The 13175-nt window shown below is 37.2% G+C and overlaps 1 protein-coding gene across 2 annotated transcripts in view; it reads left to right on the top strand.

Moving 5' to 3' along the window:
- The window catches only part of LOC123678567 (sperm-tail PG-rich repeat-containing protein 2-like), a 52049-nt gene extending 44279 nt beyond the window's left edge, over positions 1–7770 (top strand). For both annotated transcript variants that reach the window (XM_045615668.1, XM_045615669.1), the window contains exon 9: positions 7567–7770. In XM_045615668.1, coding sequence (XP_045471624.1) covers positions 7567–7746 — 180 coding nt within the window. In that variant the 3' untranslated portion in view covers positions 7747–7770. The remainder of the gene's footprint in view (positions 1–7566) is intronic.
- Positions 7771–13175: the final 5405 nt, after the last annotated feature.

Genomic DNA, 13175 nt, shown 5'->3' on the forward strand with positions numbered 1-13175 from the left:
TTATTTGTTTTCGAGATGGAACGAAAGAGAAATATGCGGAGTAAGGTGTATTCGCGGCAAAAAATAAGTCGCATAATCGTAAATCAGTTTTTCTTTTCGAGAACTGTCTCCAAAGACATTAAAGAAAACTGCAAGGTTACCAATATTAATAATTATTTGTTGAAACTTATTTATCCCACTAATTTCTAACTAAAGGACCATCCCTAGCAATCAAATACCCAACAGATCAAATAATAAAAATTATAATAATAGAAAGTACCCAAAACTTACTCCAAATTACAAATATGAATAAAACAATACAAATCTAGATAAAATTAAATAGACTTACAACTTTGCATCCGCCGTTTTGCAATAGATGGCTGCAACGGTAAGTGGTAGTCAAAATTAATAGATCGTAGATGTCATACAGTAAAGAATAAGCTCAGGTATTTCTAAACATTACGCCATCGAAATATTAGACGATTTGTGTCGACATCATAATGTCGGTCTCAGCTTGCGAGCCAAATTCTCATAATTTGCAGAAGGTTTTGATCTTCTGATTTGGTATGAATAAATCTGCGGCTGAGGCTAATCGAATGCTCTCAATTACCGCTATTAGTGAAAGAACGTCGACGTCAAAGACCAGCATGAAGAGAGAAGGTCCTCGAAGATGCTGAATTGGAGGCATTACTTGGTCAAGATTCGTGTCAAACGCAATAAGAATTGGCAGGATCCTTGGGAATGACGCAACAAGCCACTTCAAAACCCCTGAAAGTCTTGGGAACGATTCAGGAACAAGGAAATTGGGTGGCATATGAGTTGAAGCCGAGAATTGTTGAATTGCGTATTATTCAGAAGTTGCTTATGAAATTCATGCAATTATGCAACAAATTCTAAGTAAAAAATTGATAAACTTGTAACCTCAATAGAAAAGCTCGAAATAACTTTTCGAGAAGAATCATCAAACCTTTCCCTTTATTCCCCAAAGCCTTCACTCGCCTCATCTCCAATGAGCAACAAAAACAAAACCTGACTAATTAATGAAAAACGCGTCTTATTCGATAACATCTCTCCCAACATTCAATGAACTCTTTATGTACCAACACCTACATCGTAAAACGGTAGAAGACTCCTGTAGAATGAGGAAGTGTAAATATTTTCAGTGATTATCTGATTATTCCCGTCTTTCATTTTAACAACTTCCTTCCTTGAATAACATTCAACGCGATCTCGAGTCATATAAACAATGAGGAACTCTTTGTTCACCATAAACCATGGGAAAACGATCTTATCTACTGAATTCACAGTTCTCATATCTCTACACGTATTTTTCACTTGGAACGTTAAACTGTATAGTCGGTTTGTTGTTTCAGTTCCAACATGATGTATTCAATGAAGAATTCTTACTTTTTCGCGAAATGCAATACAGGGTGTTTCAAGTTCGATTGAATATGAGACGTTTTTAAAAAACTGTACCTATTTTGAGTCTCAAACTTAGTATCAAGAGATTTTTCGACATTCTCTAGCGAGCCATGAAATTTTTGAAGCTTGAGCTCTTTCAGTTATATAGGGAATGAAAAAAATGTTGTATAAGGTCGAGTATTCATTCTGAATATTTTCTATATTCGAATCGTTTCATTCGTCAAAATAGTTTTCAAGATATTAAAAAAAAAACTGTTTGAATGATCAAATAACTGTACCATATTTCCGCTATAAAGTTGATAAAATATTTTTGTTCGAAAATAATGTGAACCAAAAACCTTTATTCAACCTCCAAAACAAAAATTGATACTGGAAACAGTAATAAACTCTAATGGAGAGTACTAGACATGGTATTCGACAGGCCCTATGACAAATTTTGAGAGATTTTAGCTGTACTCAGTTTGATAGGACTTCCCATTTAAACGTTTCCAAGTATGTCTTGACAACATGGGGTCGAGCATCGTCATGCTGTAAAATCACTTTATCATGTGTTTCGTTGTATTGCGGCCGTTTGTCATTGAATGCTCAGGTCAGAAGCATTGATTGCTTTCGATAACGATCGCCTGTGATTGTTTCAGTCGGTTTTAACAACTCATAATACACTACGCCGAGCTGGTCTCACCAAATACTGAGCATGGCCCTGGAACCCTGAATATTCAATTTGGCTGTCGACGTGGAATATCCCCATAATTTTTTGCGCTTAAGATTATCGTAATGAACCCATTAATACCTTCTATGGTCACTAACCATCGATAACGATCATAACGCTCAAGAAAGAAGAAGGAGATACCGCATAAAATATCCCAATTTACGATTTCAGCGTATTAACTCTCACATGCGCCCCAGCTACTTTATTTTTTCTAAATCTGTCGATAAATTGGAGCTCTCACACCAAAGCCATAAAGAAATTTAATCGACCATAAAAATGCTGGAGAGCTGCTTCGGTTTCGCAATTAATCGGGTTTTCCGCTGTTGCGTACAATTTTTTCTGCGAGTGGTAGTTAATCCTTGTAAATCTGACGGGTGGTTGGACAAAACGCACGCTCCCCGGACCCTTCCTACATTGAATGCGTAAATGGGCTATGTATTTCCTAGGGATTCATCAAGCCAAGTAGCTTGACATTTTAACCAACTACTTGACTTGAAAATCAAGCTCGTGAAAAATTACATACTTGAGCTTGACTTGACTTGATTTTAGATATTTATTGCTTGACTTGATATCAAGCTTCTTAATATTAGTTGAGCTTGATATGCACGCGTCGCACGTCATATATTTCTGCAATCTTGTGCGCGCTTAGACTAAATAAGGGGATTCTTCGAGTGCCGAGAGACTGAAGCATTCGCCAGTGTGACTTTATCGGTAGTTTTCTCACATTTCTATGAAATTTACTGGTAGATTTTGGTAGTTTCAGAAATATCTTTCCAAACTTGGCCAAAACGGCCAAAAATTTTGTATCAACGCCAGCATCTTCAGCTCCTGTTGAAAGACAATTTTCCAGAGCAGCTCTTACAGTTACAAAAACCCGCAAAAGGTTAGGCGACAAATCTATAAGATGCCTCATGTTTAAGATCCTGGATGAAAAATTATGAAATCAAACAAAGCCTGGAGGTTTCTCAATATTAAGAAACTTTATTTCTTTATTATTATTTATTTTGTTATAATTTATAGTGATTCAATTTATGTTTCTATTTTAAAAAAGTTGATATTTTCGGTTTTTTTATACAATAAGTATAATAAATAAAAGTGCTTTTCGCAAGGTTCCTTCTCATTTCATCATTTTTTTAGTGATGTGACACTACACAATAAAACTACTAAAAATCAGGTAGCTTGATATGATTCAAGTACTTGATAAATACTCGACTTGACTAGAAATTTGAAAACTACTTCTTGACTTGAGCTTTCCTTGAAATCAAGTTATGCAAAAGCCAAGTAGCTTGCAAATCAAGCTAAGCCGTGAATCCCTAGTATTTCCCGCGCTGATGGGGCCCAAAAGAATGTTTACAGACCATGAGATTTCCTAGGACAAATCTCTGTTTACTTGTTTGCACATATTGATTTTTCCAGCTCCCTGATTACCCCCGGCTTGGTGAACTTCATCATGTCCGCGAACGAAACTTATACTGACAGTTTTTCGCAGATACGATTGTTAAGGGGGGATTTTCTTGGATTTTCGGGTATTCAATGGGAAAGGCGATATACGGAAAAACCTCGCTTTGTTTCTTCCGATTGAATTCCTCGGGGGAAATTGGGGGTTTTCCTACGGCGATTATACAAGGCAAGTCGGATAATGTCTCAGCGATTTGAGATGTTCCTTTAAGGAGACAAAGCTTTTTAACGTTTTTTGTCTGTTATCTCCAGGACCTAGAGGAAAAATTATTCTTATTTTCGTATCACTTTTTTAATGTTCCATCCTACGTTTATAACGATGAAACCACATCAATTACATGGGCGTACAACTTTGCTTCCGCCGTTTTTTCCAGATATTCGAGGCTTTATTGTAAAAAACCGGATTTCAAGTGTTGTCCATCGCTGGCCACTACTTTCTTCCATCTTTCGGGCAGCGTACGAATGCCGTGTTGAGAAAACTGGTCATCTTCTGAAGTGATCTACGAATCGATACAATTTTTGGCTTCTTCATAAGACCGGAAGTGCTGGTTAGCTAAGCCTTGTGCCATTGATCGAAACAAGAGATGGTCCGAGGGAGCAACGTCTGGAGAATACGCCGGGTGGAGTAGGACTTCCCATTTCAACTTTTCCAAGTATGGCTTGACCACTTTTGCAACATGGGGTCGAGCATTGTCATGCTGTAAAATCATTTTATCATGTCCCTCATTGTATTGCAGCCGTTTGTCTTTCTATGATCGGTTCAAACGCATTAACTGCGTTCGATTGTCGTAATGAACCCATTATTCATCTTCAGTCATAATGCTATGTGGAAATCCCTTCTGCCTTTGCCTTACAAACAACTGTTCACAAACAAACAAACGCAGTTCAACATCTCTCGTTTTCAACTTTTACGCACCCAATTTCCTTGTTTCTGAATCATTGCCATGACATTTACGCGTTTTGAAATGGCTTGTTGCGACGTTGCCAATTCTTGTTGGGTTTGACACGAGTCTTGATCAAGTAATGCCTCCAATTCTGCATCTTCGAAAACCTTCTCTTTTTCACGCTTCCATGCTTGTTTCGACTTTAAAATCACCTATCTTGAAGCGTTGAAACCACTCTCGGTACGTTCTTTCACTAATAGCGGCCCCACCATAGGTAGTTGAGAGCATTCGATGAGCCGCATATTTCTTCGTATTGAAGCAGAAAAATAAAACCTCCCTCAAATGACGAGAATTTGGCCCGTGAGCTGACATGTTTAATCGAAAATAACCTTATGATGCAGACACAAATCGACTAATATTTCGATGGAGTTATGTTTAGAAATATCTAAGTTTATTGCATGATTCACAATGAAAGTTCTAACAATGTTTATTTCATGAGTAATCTACATTCAAAACAAAATACAGTCATTTTATAATAGAAGAAAATATTGAAAAATCTACAATCCATTTATTTCGACTACATATAGAATAGCAACTTCAATTCTCGTCAATAGTGGTGCAACACCATAGCAAATTCAAGCATATCATCATCAATTAAAAATGAAATAAACAAGTACTGACGTAAAATCGAGAGCTTTTGAGGGCTCATTTATGCGCCAATTGAACTCTACAGTTCTGCAATATACAAATGAGCTTTTGCTCAAAAGTTTTCCACTTCAAGTCATTCTCTCATTGTATTATTGTGTAATTTTATGCCTTCAAGTTCTTGAACCAAATGTTATGTGAATGGCTTGAAGGAGAGCCCTGAAAGACGGGAACGAAGAGGAAAAGAAATGTTTTTACGAAGAGGAGCAAATGGGTTTCTTCCTCTTTGATTTTTGGATATAACCTACTCAAAAATGAGTCAGTAATACCCAATTTTTTTCATCAGAAATATAGTAAAAATTTCATAATGAAACCTAACGTACGATTTCCACCCCTATTTAAATTCTCCATTAAAAAATACGTATCATCGCTCACTTCCGACGTTACATAAAGGCGTCGAATTCTTATCTACCTCAACATAAATCCTCACCGCACTCAACGGAGCGTGGTCTTGATTAATTCCTTCCGCGAATCGTTCCACGGCCAGTTTCCCGAATCAGCTCTCCTCCAATAACTCAAATTCAACAGAAATAACCATACCCGTTTTGTATCCAGCTGCATCTTGGGCATTGCTGGCCACCCCTAAGCGATTAGTTACGGACAATAAACAGAACAGAGAGTCTGGCTTCGGGGTTCTCCTGCTGCCGTCTGGAGCAGTCAGCGCCGCGACGCAACATCGGGGAAGATTTTACGTACTTTAGAAGGAAGCGTAAATTCGCCCACGCCGCTACGAAATCGAAGGGTGCTTTGTTATGGAGATATTTACGACGTGGGGGTCTAAAGGTCGTAAAATCATCGTGATCAGCAAGTTCGCTTATGAGGATAATTCACTTTGGTTGTAGACTTGGTGAAAGGGCTATCGGTTGTGGGAGCTCGGCTATGAAGATGGAATAGGAATGGTTGCGGGTTCGAAACCTTTCATCATCAGAAAAATATTCTGTTCGTTAAAGATGAATGCATATGCTAACAAGAAAATTGAATCAATTTAAATTGCACACCATTATTCCGTACTCCTTGATTCTCTTTTATCAGGCAGTTTTGAATATCGTTACTTCATTACTGTTTCAATTCTATTATTCTGCTGTATTGGTCCTTAAATTATCGTTTTCCTGTCTGATATACTCTCCTTTTATCTATTATGTAGATCTAAATTCGTCGCTACTCTCTCAGTGAGTTAGTTACCTATTATTTCCAAAAATCTTGCTATCTCCAGCTGTTTTTGTGCTTTGCTCTTTCTTTTATCACTTGTAGATTTCTCAATGGCGAATGTATTAGGTTGTTTCTTGTTTCATCGAGAAGACTGGTGAATAAAGAAATATATTAAAATCTGCACGTCAATGTGTTGTGTATTTGTCGGAAAAGATTTATTCTTTTTTTATGTTTTTGGTTCCATCAAAAAACATGTTATCTATATTCATTTCGTGATATCCATTTTTCTTGGAGTTCAAAAATTTTAATCTCTGGAAAAAGTTTTTTCTTTGGGTATTTCACCTTGGACTTTTGGGGTATCGCGTTTTTGTGGGGATTTTGGAAACACTGATGGATGACAGATGAGACCTTTATTGTGGTATAGCACTTGAAAACATCCTTAAACACTCTACTAACTCAACTGGTCATTATCTGGTAACTTACTCCACTGAACTCGTTTTTCTCAGTTATATACCTGGGTTAAAAACATAAAATCATAATGTACACTGTGAATTTCTTCTCCCTTTTCTTATTCTCTAAGTTGCATGCCTGCGCAATGGTATCATGGTACCTGCCCACTAATAAGGGTAGGGAAAATATATTCTTTATTATATTTTTCTGAGAAATCTATGAATGTGAAAGTTCTATGCACAAGTAGCACGAAAGAACATTGTTGTACTAATGTAGGTGCATATATATTAAGTATTGTGACGGCTGAACACAGACATTATGTCTAATTAAAAAAAATATAAAAAAAATATATATATAAAATTGCTTTTTGTCGCCAAAGACTTTTGTCCTGGATTATTTTCAAGGTTTTCTCCTTGGATTTTTTCAATATACTGCAAGTAGTTGCAAGTCGTTGCAGTTATTGAATTCAAGGAACCATATAACTTTGGTCTATTTGACATAGCCCATCAAACTACACCATCTGTTCTGATCAGCCTGTACCTCAAAATAGTTAGGGAAACAACATTGAAGGGCTCTGTTTTTTATATATTTATTTATTTTAAATATTTATCTGTGCTAGTATTTACTCAGCATCAGTCTGGTGCCAGGTTGTAAATTTTTTCCCTTGAATGTATGTATAGTTGAAACATACACAAGACATCATCGTTTCTTCGTACTTCTAACAGTCAAATTATTTGTATAAAAAAATAACAAGGTATAATTGAGCTGATTGAGTACCTAAAACAATTAAGATTGTTTTATTTTTTTCAGATACACCCCTTATACGGCGAGAGCATTTACGGTGCAAAGAATACCTTCAACTTGAAGATCGCAGAATCCGTCCTCAAGAAGAGATTAAGAGTGCCACCGAAGGATACTTTCAAGGACTACATAAAAACGTTGAAGATGAAGAAAAAACTGCGATGTTACGCTACAATTCTAGACGAATAAAAAAAATTCTACTTATTAGATACTGTAAAAGTACAATTCTTCAATTTCGAAGTTAAATACAAAATGCTGATGAGCATCAAAAGTAGTGACCTAAGTAAGATGATAAGGGTGATCTGAGGTATTCAGCTACCATCTTGTTTGTCAATAATCCAAAAGTGTTTCTATATTATATCGGCTGCGTAAAGAATCCGTTATTTCTGTTACTCACAAATATTGACTTACCTTTCCACAGAACCATGTTCTTTCTAGAAATGACAACAAAATCAATCAATCAATTTTTTTTGGAAACTATCCTGAATACTCAATCCATAAAAATTTCGATATTATTCACAGATACCAAATTGGTTGATCCCAAGTCCTGAAGATCTCCTATTGTCAGCTTTCTCTGTTTATCCGATCTCAATTATATAAAAAGTATATTTTCATTAGAAATGGCATTTTTGAAAATTATCTTATCCGCTAGGAACGTTTCATTCTGAGGTTCAGTTAGAAACTGATCATTTTGCTAATTAGTTATAATTTTCGATTTTTATGACTTGCATCCAACATTTGGACTCTTCAAAAAAGCTGATAATTTTGAGTACTAGCTAATTTCAACATTATTATTGACCTGAAGACTATACTCGAATGAGACTCTCACTATGGATTTTATTTATTTGTTTCATCAAACACCAATATGAAATTTCTTGATGGACTAGTCGTTACTTTTTTGGAATGTTTGGGGCAATTACTTTACGACTATTTTGTCAGCATTTTGTTCGATAATTTTTTCGCTTAATATCACAATATTCTTCCAAAAAAACTTGAATGCGAGCAGACATCTATAATTGTCACAAAATTGGTATTTAAATTTGGCTTTGTTCGCCATCTGTATTTTCATAAATTTGAAATGTATTAATGTCATTTTCAGTGCTTTGTAGCGCCTTCAAGCTTCGCTCTAGGTCTACAAACGCACGTCGAAGAAAATCATGCATTTTATCCTCTTGGTGTATAAATCTACTTTTGGGGAATATACCCTTGCAAAAACTAATGGTGCTGTAACGGATCGGCAAAAAGAGATCTGGAACTTCTCGTTACGATGTCGTAGCGGAAAAGCAGGGTATCGTTTTTCAGCTGTACGTTTCTAATGCATCTAGCAAGAAAGGAATTTTCGCTTGCCTTCCTCGTAAGCTCTTATGGAACAAGGAGCTCTTTGTTATGAAACTTTAATAATCGCAGTGACTGGAAGAGGAAACCTATATATCCTTATAGTTAGGGTTTGAGGTATTCGGCCGCTGACAACTTCCGTGGATATTTTCTTGAAAACTTTGCAACTTAGAATTTCTCTTGGTGATTACGAAGGGTCGATGAGCTATGTCTGATTTTTTGTTGAAATTATTCGATGAGAAGTTTGGGGATTGTGAAGGGAAAATGGGAAACAAACGGAAATGAATGAAATAAGAAAAGATCACTGTATTCTGACTTTTGCGAATCGGAAACTGAGTAGAGTTGGAATAGGAGAAAAAGGGTAATTTGAAACTCCCTTTTCAGTTAAAACAAGACTTAATCGATGCTATAATAATAATATTTGTTCACAGAAAGACACGCAGGTAAAAAGTTTAAATCCATCATCCTTGAAGGGTTAACCATTTTGTGTGTTGTACCGGGTTTTTCACCATAATTTGATCCCCCTTTAACTTTGTTACTAAAAGAGGTACAAAAATGTTTTCTACAAAAGTTTCACGAAATCGACTAGTGTTTCTTAAAATGATTTCACAAAACGATATACATACAGAGTGGGCAACATATTGATTGCAACTTCATATTTTCAAATAGAACACCCTGTAGATTCCTCTATATTTGATTAGCTCTTTTTTCCCTGATTTTGAATATATGACATATGTTTGGCCTATGTCTTATTGTGAGTACCACAATATTTCAAATTTTAAGAACCACCTGGCAAGCTAAGTAATTAGTTTTCAAGTGGTAGGCTGCAATAACTCAAAATGCCCTTTTTTGAGATATCTCGTTGGCAACGATATGACATACGTTTTTCACTATAAATTGGAATTGGATGATTTGGATGCAACTCCATATATTCTCTCCTTGTAACTTTCTTATTTTTATTGTTCAATGTTCTTCATATTTCAAATTTTTTCACTTCTGTTCAGTGCATATTCGATGAATAGTTTCATTCAATGACAAACGTATGTCATAAATCGTTGCCAAGGAGATAACTCAAAAAAGGGCATTTATCGCAGCCTTCGATTTAAAAACTGATTACTTAGCTTGCAAGGTGGTTCTTAAAATTTGAAACTCTGTGATACTCAGAAAAAGAGAGATAGGCCAAACTTATGTTATATATTCGAAATCAGGGGAAAGAGAGCTACTCAAATATAGAAAAATATACAGGGTGTTCCATCAGGTATCATCGTCTCGAAGTAAATGAGCCATGACAAAGTGCACATACTGAAAACCTCTTAGAACTAACTAACTTTTCAAAAAAAAAACTTTCTTTAAAATTTATGCACGCCTGTGAAGAAGATACAAAGAATTTGCCAAAAAAGTACCACATGACCCATTATCCCTATTCAAAAAATTTAGAGGGTTGATGGGGATGGCACAGGGTGCAATAAACATCTTTCAAAAATACATAAAATTTGGTGAAAGAGAATCAAAAATTGACCTGTTTCAGGATTTAGTTGCCAAAAATTTTTCTTCTGATAAAATGAATTTGTTCCGTAATTTTGACGCGCACTGTATATGAATTTTCGTATTCCGACATCCTACCAACCGCGATCTTAATGTATCAGCATCCCTTCCGCCAACTTAAGAACTAAAGAAGATAAAAAGCACAAGAGCGGAAGAGATATAATCGGTCGAAGGACCAGAAAGGGCTCATGTAACGGAACTTCTGCTCGAACGGAATCGAAGACGATTTCTCAAAGCAGCAGGATCGATTTATTTGACATAAATATTAACGCACCATCAGCATTTTGTCCGTAAGACCGCTTGTTGCCGAAACATAGGGTGGAACTTCCACGTAACTGGCTGTTTGGAGAAGGGCTAAACCAGAATCCCGAATCGCAAGTTTATTGCTTCATTAGGAGTTAGGCAGAATTTCCTAGGCTGCGTATCGGAAAATAGAACCCGTCTTCTGGGGATTATTGCTCGGTTATTGCAGGAAGGGGTTGGATCATAGGGGATAATTCCCGGCTCATGATATGAAATCCTGGATATTTCCTCTTGTCAATCGGTTTTCATTTCTGGACAATTTGGGCATCTTGAATTCGTGATTTCTCCACATTTCCTTTCTTTCGTAGATGGTGCTATTGAATGGAATGGTTATGTTTCCATGGAAATATACTGTTTTCGGTCCGGAAAAGCTACTTTTCCGGCCTAGGACGTCGGAATTTGTTCCTTCTAGTTTTTTATAAGTTGAAAAGTGTCAGTGGGCTGGACATGTTGCACGCCAGAATCCGAATAGATGGACATTGAAAATAACTCAATGGAGACCACGCAGGAGTAAAAGAAGCGTTGGGAGACCACTCAAGAAATGGCGAGATGACATCAAGGAGATCGCAGGAAGATAGTGGATGAAGAAAGTACGGGATAGGAAAACATGGAAGCGTTTAAAAGAGGCCTATATCCAACATTAAATGTCAAACGGCTGAAGAGAGAGAGTTTTTTATATAGGTGTATTTCGGATAGTTGGTAAACTTACACTTAACACCAATGGACATTGAGAACATTTAGTTGTACAACTTTGCTTCCGCCGTTTTGCAATAGATGGCTGTAACGGTAAGTGGTAGTCGAAATAAGTAGATCGTAGATATCATACAATAAGCCTAGGTATTTATAAACATAAACGAGAGTGGTTTCAAAGCTTCAAGAACGGTGTATTGACGTCGAAGACCAGCATGGCGGTGGAAGAGAAAATGATTTCGAAGATCCAGAATTGGAGGAATCACTTGATCAAGAATGATGTCAAGCGCAACAAGAATTGGCAAGTCATTTTGAAACGCCTGAAAGTGATGGGAATGATTCAGAAACAAGGAAATTTGGTGTCGTACGAGTTGAAGCCGATAGATGTTGAACGGTGTTTGTTTGCTTGTGAACAGCTGCTTGCAAGGCAAAGACGAAAGTGATTTCTGCATCGCATTGTGACTGTAGTCGAAAAATGGATTCATAATGATAATTCCAAGCGCCGAAAATCATTGGGATATTCCAGCCAAGTTTCAACGCCGACGGCCAAACCGAACATTCACAGTTCCAAGGTCATGCTCAGTATTTGTTCGGACCAGCTCGGCAAGTGTATTATGCGTTGTTAAAACCTACTGAAACAATCACAGGCGATCGTTATCGAATGCAATGAATGCGTTTGGGTTGAGAATTGAGAGACAATCCGCAATACAATCACAGCATGACATTTTCCAGGAACCTTGAAATTGTTAGCTCATATCCATATCCAAAAACTCAACTCCAGCTGATTCAGTTTCTCTTACTGCTGTAATAACGGAGATCCCACCATTAGCCATCGAATTTGGACCATCCTATACAAATACAACATCCAGAATGAATCATCCCTGCCCCAACGACCAAACGTCATTAATTAACGAAGCGAATAAACTAACTGTCAATCCTCGACGTCAACCGACGTCCAATAAACCAACATCGCAGACGTACCACATGTGCGACTTGACACGAAAAATGAGAAGCAGGAAAAAAATGATAAAAAGCAGCAGACGCCGTCCAATAGGGGCGAACGACAAGCGGCTGTCAAGTGTGGTCGGGTGGCTCCCTCTGTGAGGCGGGACGACGCGCGTCCAGGCGCTAAAAGCCCCCAAGTAATTGTCACTTCTGAATTGGCTCAATTCCATTTAAACATGAAATTCACAGGCGGCTGCCTCCTGAAGGATTCGATTGCGGGACTCTAACCCGCGATTTTATTGGAAAATTCTGGTCTCGGGGGTAGTCTGGGAAGATAGCGTTTGTTTCGCGAAGCTTCTTCTCGTTATTTTCTATAATATACTGACAGGATCTGAAAGTAGTACATACACTAAAAGTAAGATAAAAATACAGAAAAAAAAGAAGTACTATTTCCAAGTGTGTGTACGATATTAATTGTCTATCTGGTATCAACAAAAATGCTATCAACAAAATCATTGTCAAACAGAAGATTTCCACCCTATTACATAGGAATCATAATCAAAAGTAAACCAAGGAGAATGTATGTCATCAAGGGAGAGTAGCGATATACCGGTTTCACCCTTATTAGGGAGTAACGCATAACTCAACCCATGATGATGAACAAACGAAATAGCAAGCATCTTGTTGAACGCTGGCAGGCGCAACTCAGAATGATTACTGCGGTGCGCCACCCAGCGGCCAAAAACCTAACTACTTCCTCCACGGGTACCTCGAAAAAGCAGATTCCCACGTCAACTAGG

Source organism: Harmonia axyridis, chromosome 4 (genome assembly GCF_914767665.1).
Source record: "Harmonia axyridis chromosome 4, icHarAxyr1.1, whole genome shotgun sequence".
Classification (NCBI taxonomy): domain Eukaryota; kingdom Metazoa; phylum Arthropoda; class Insecta; order Coleoptera; family Coccinellidae; genus Harmonia; species Harmonia axyridis.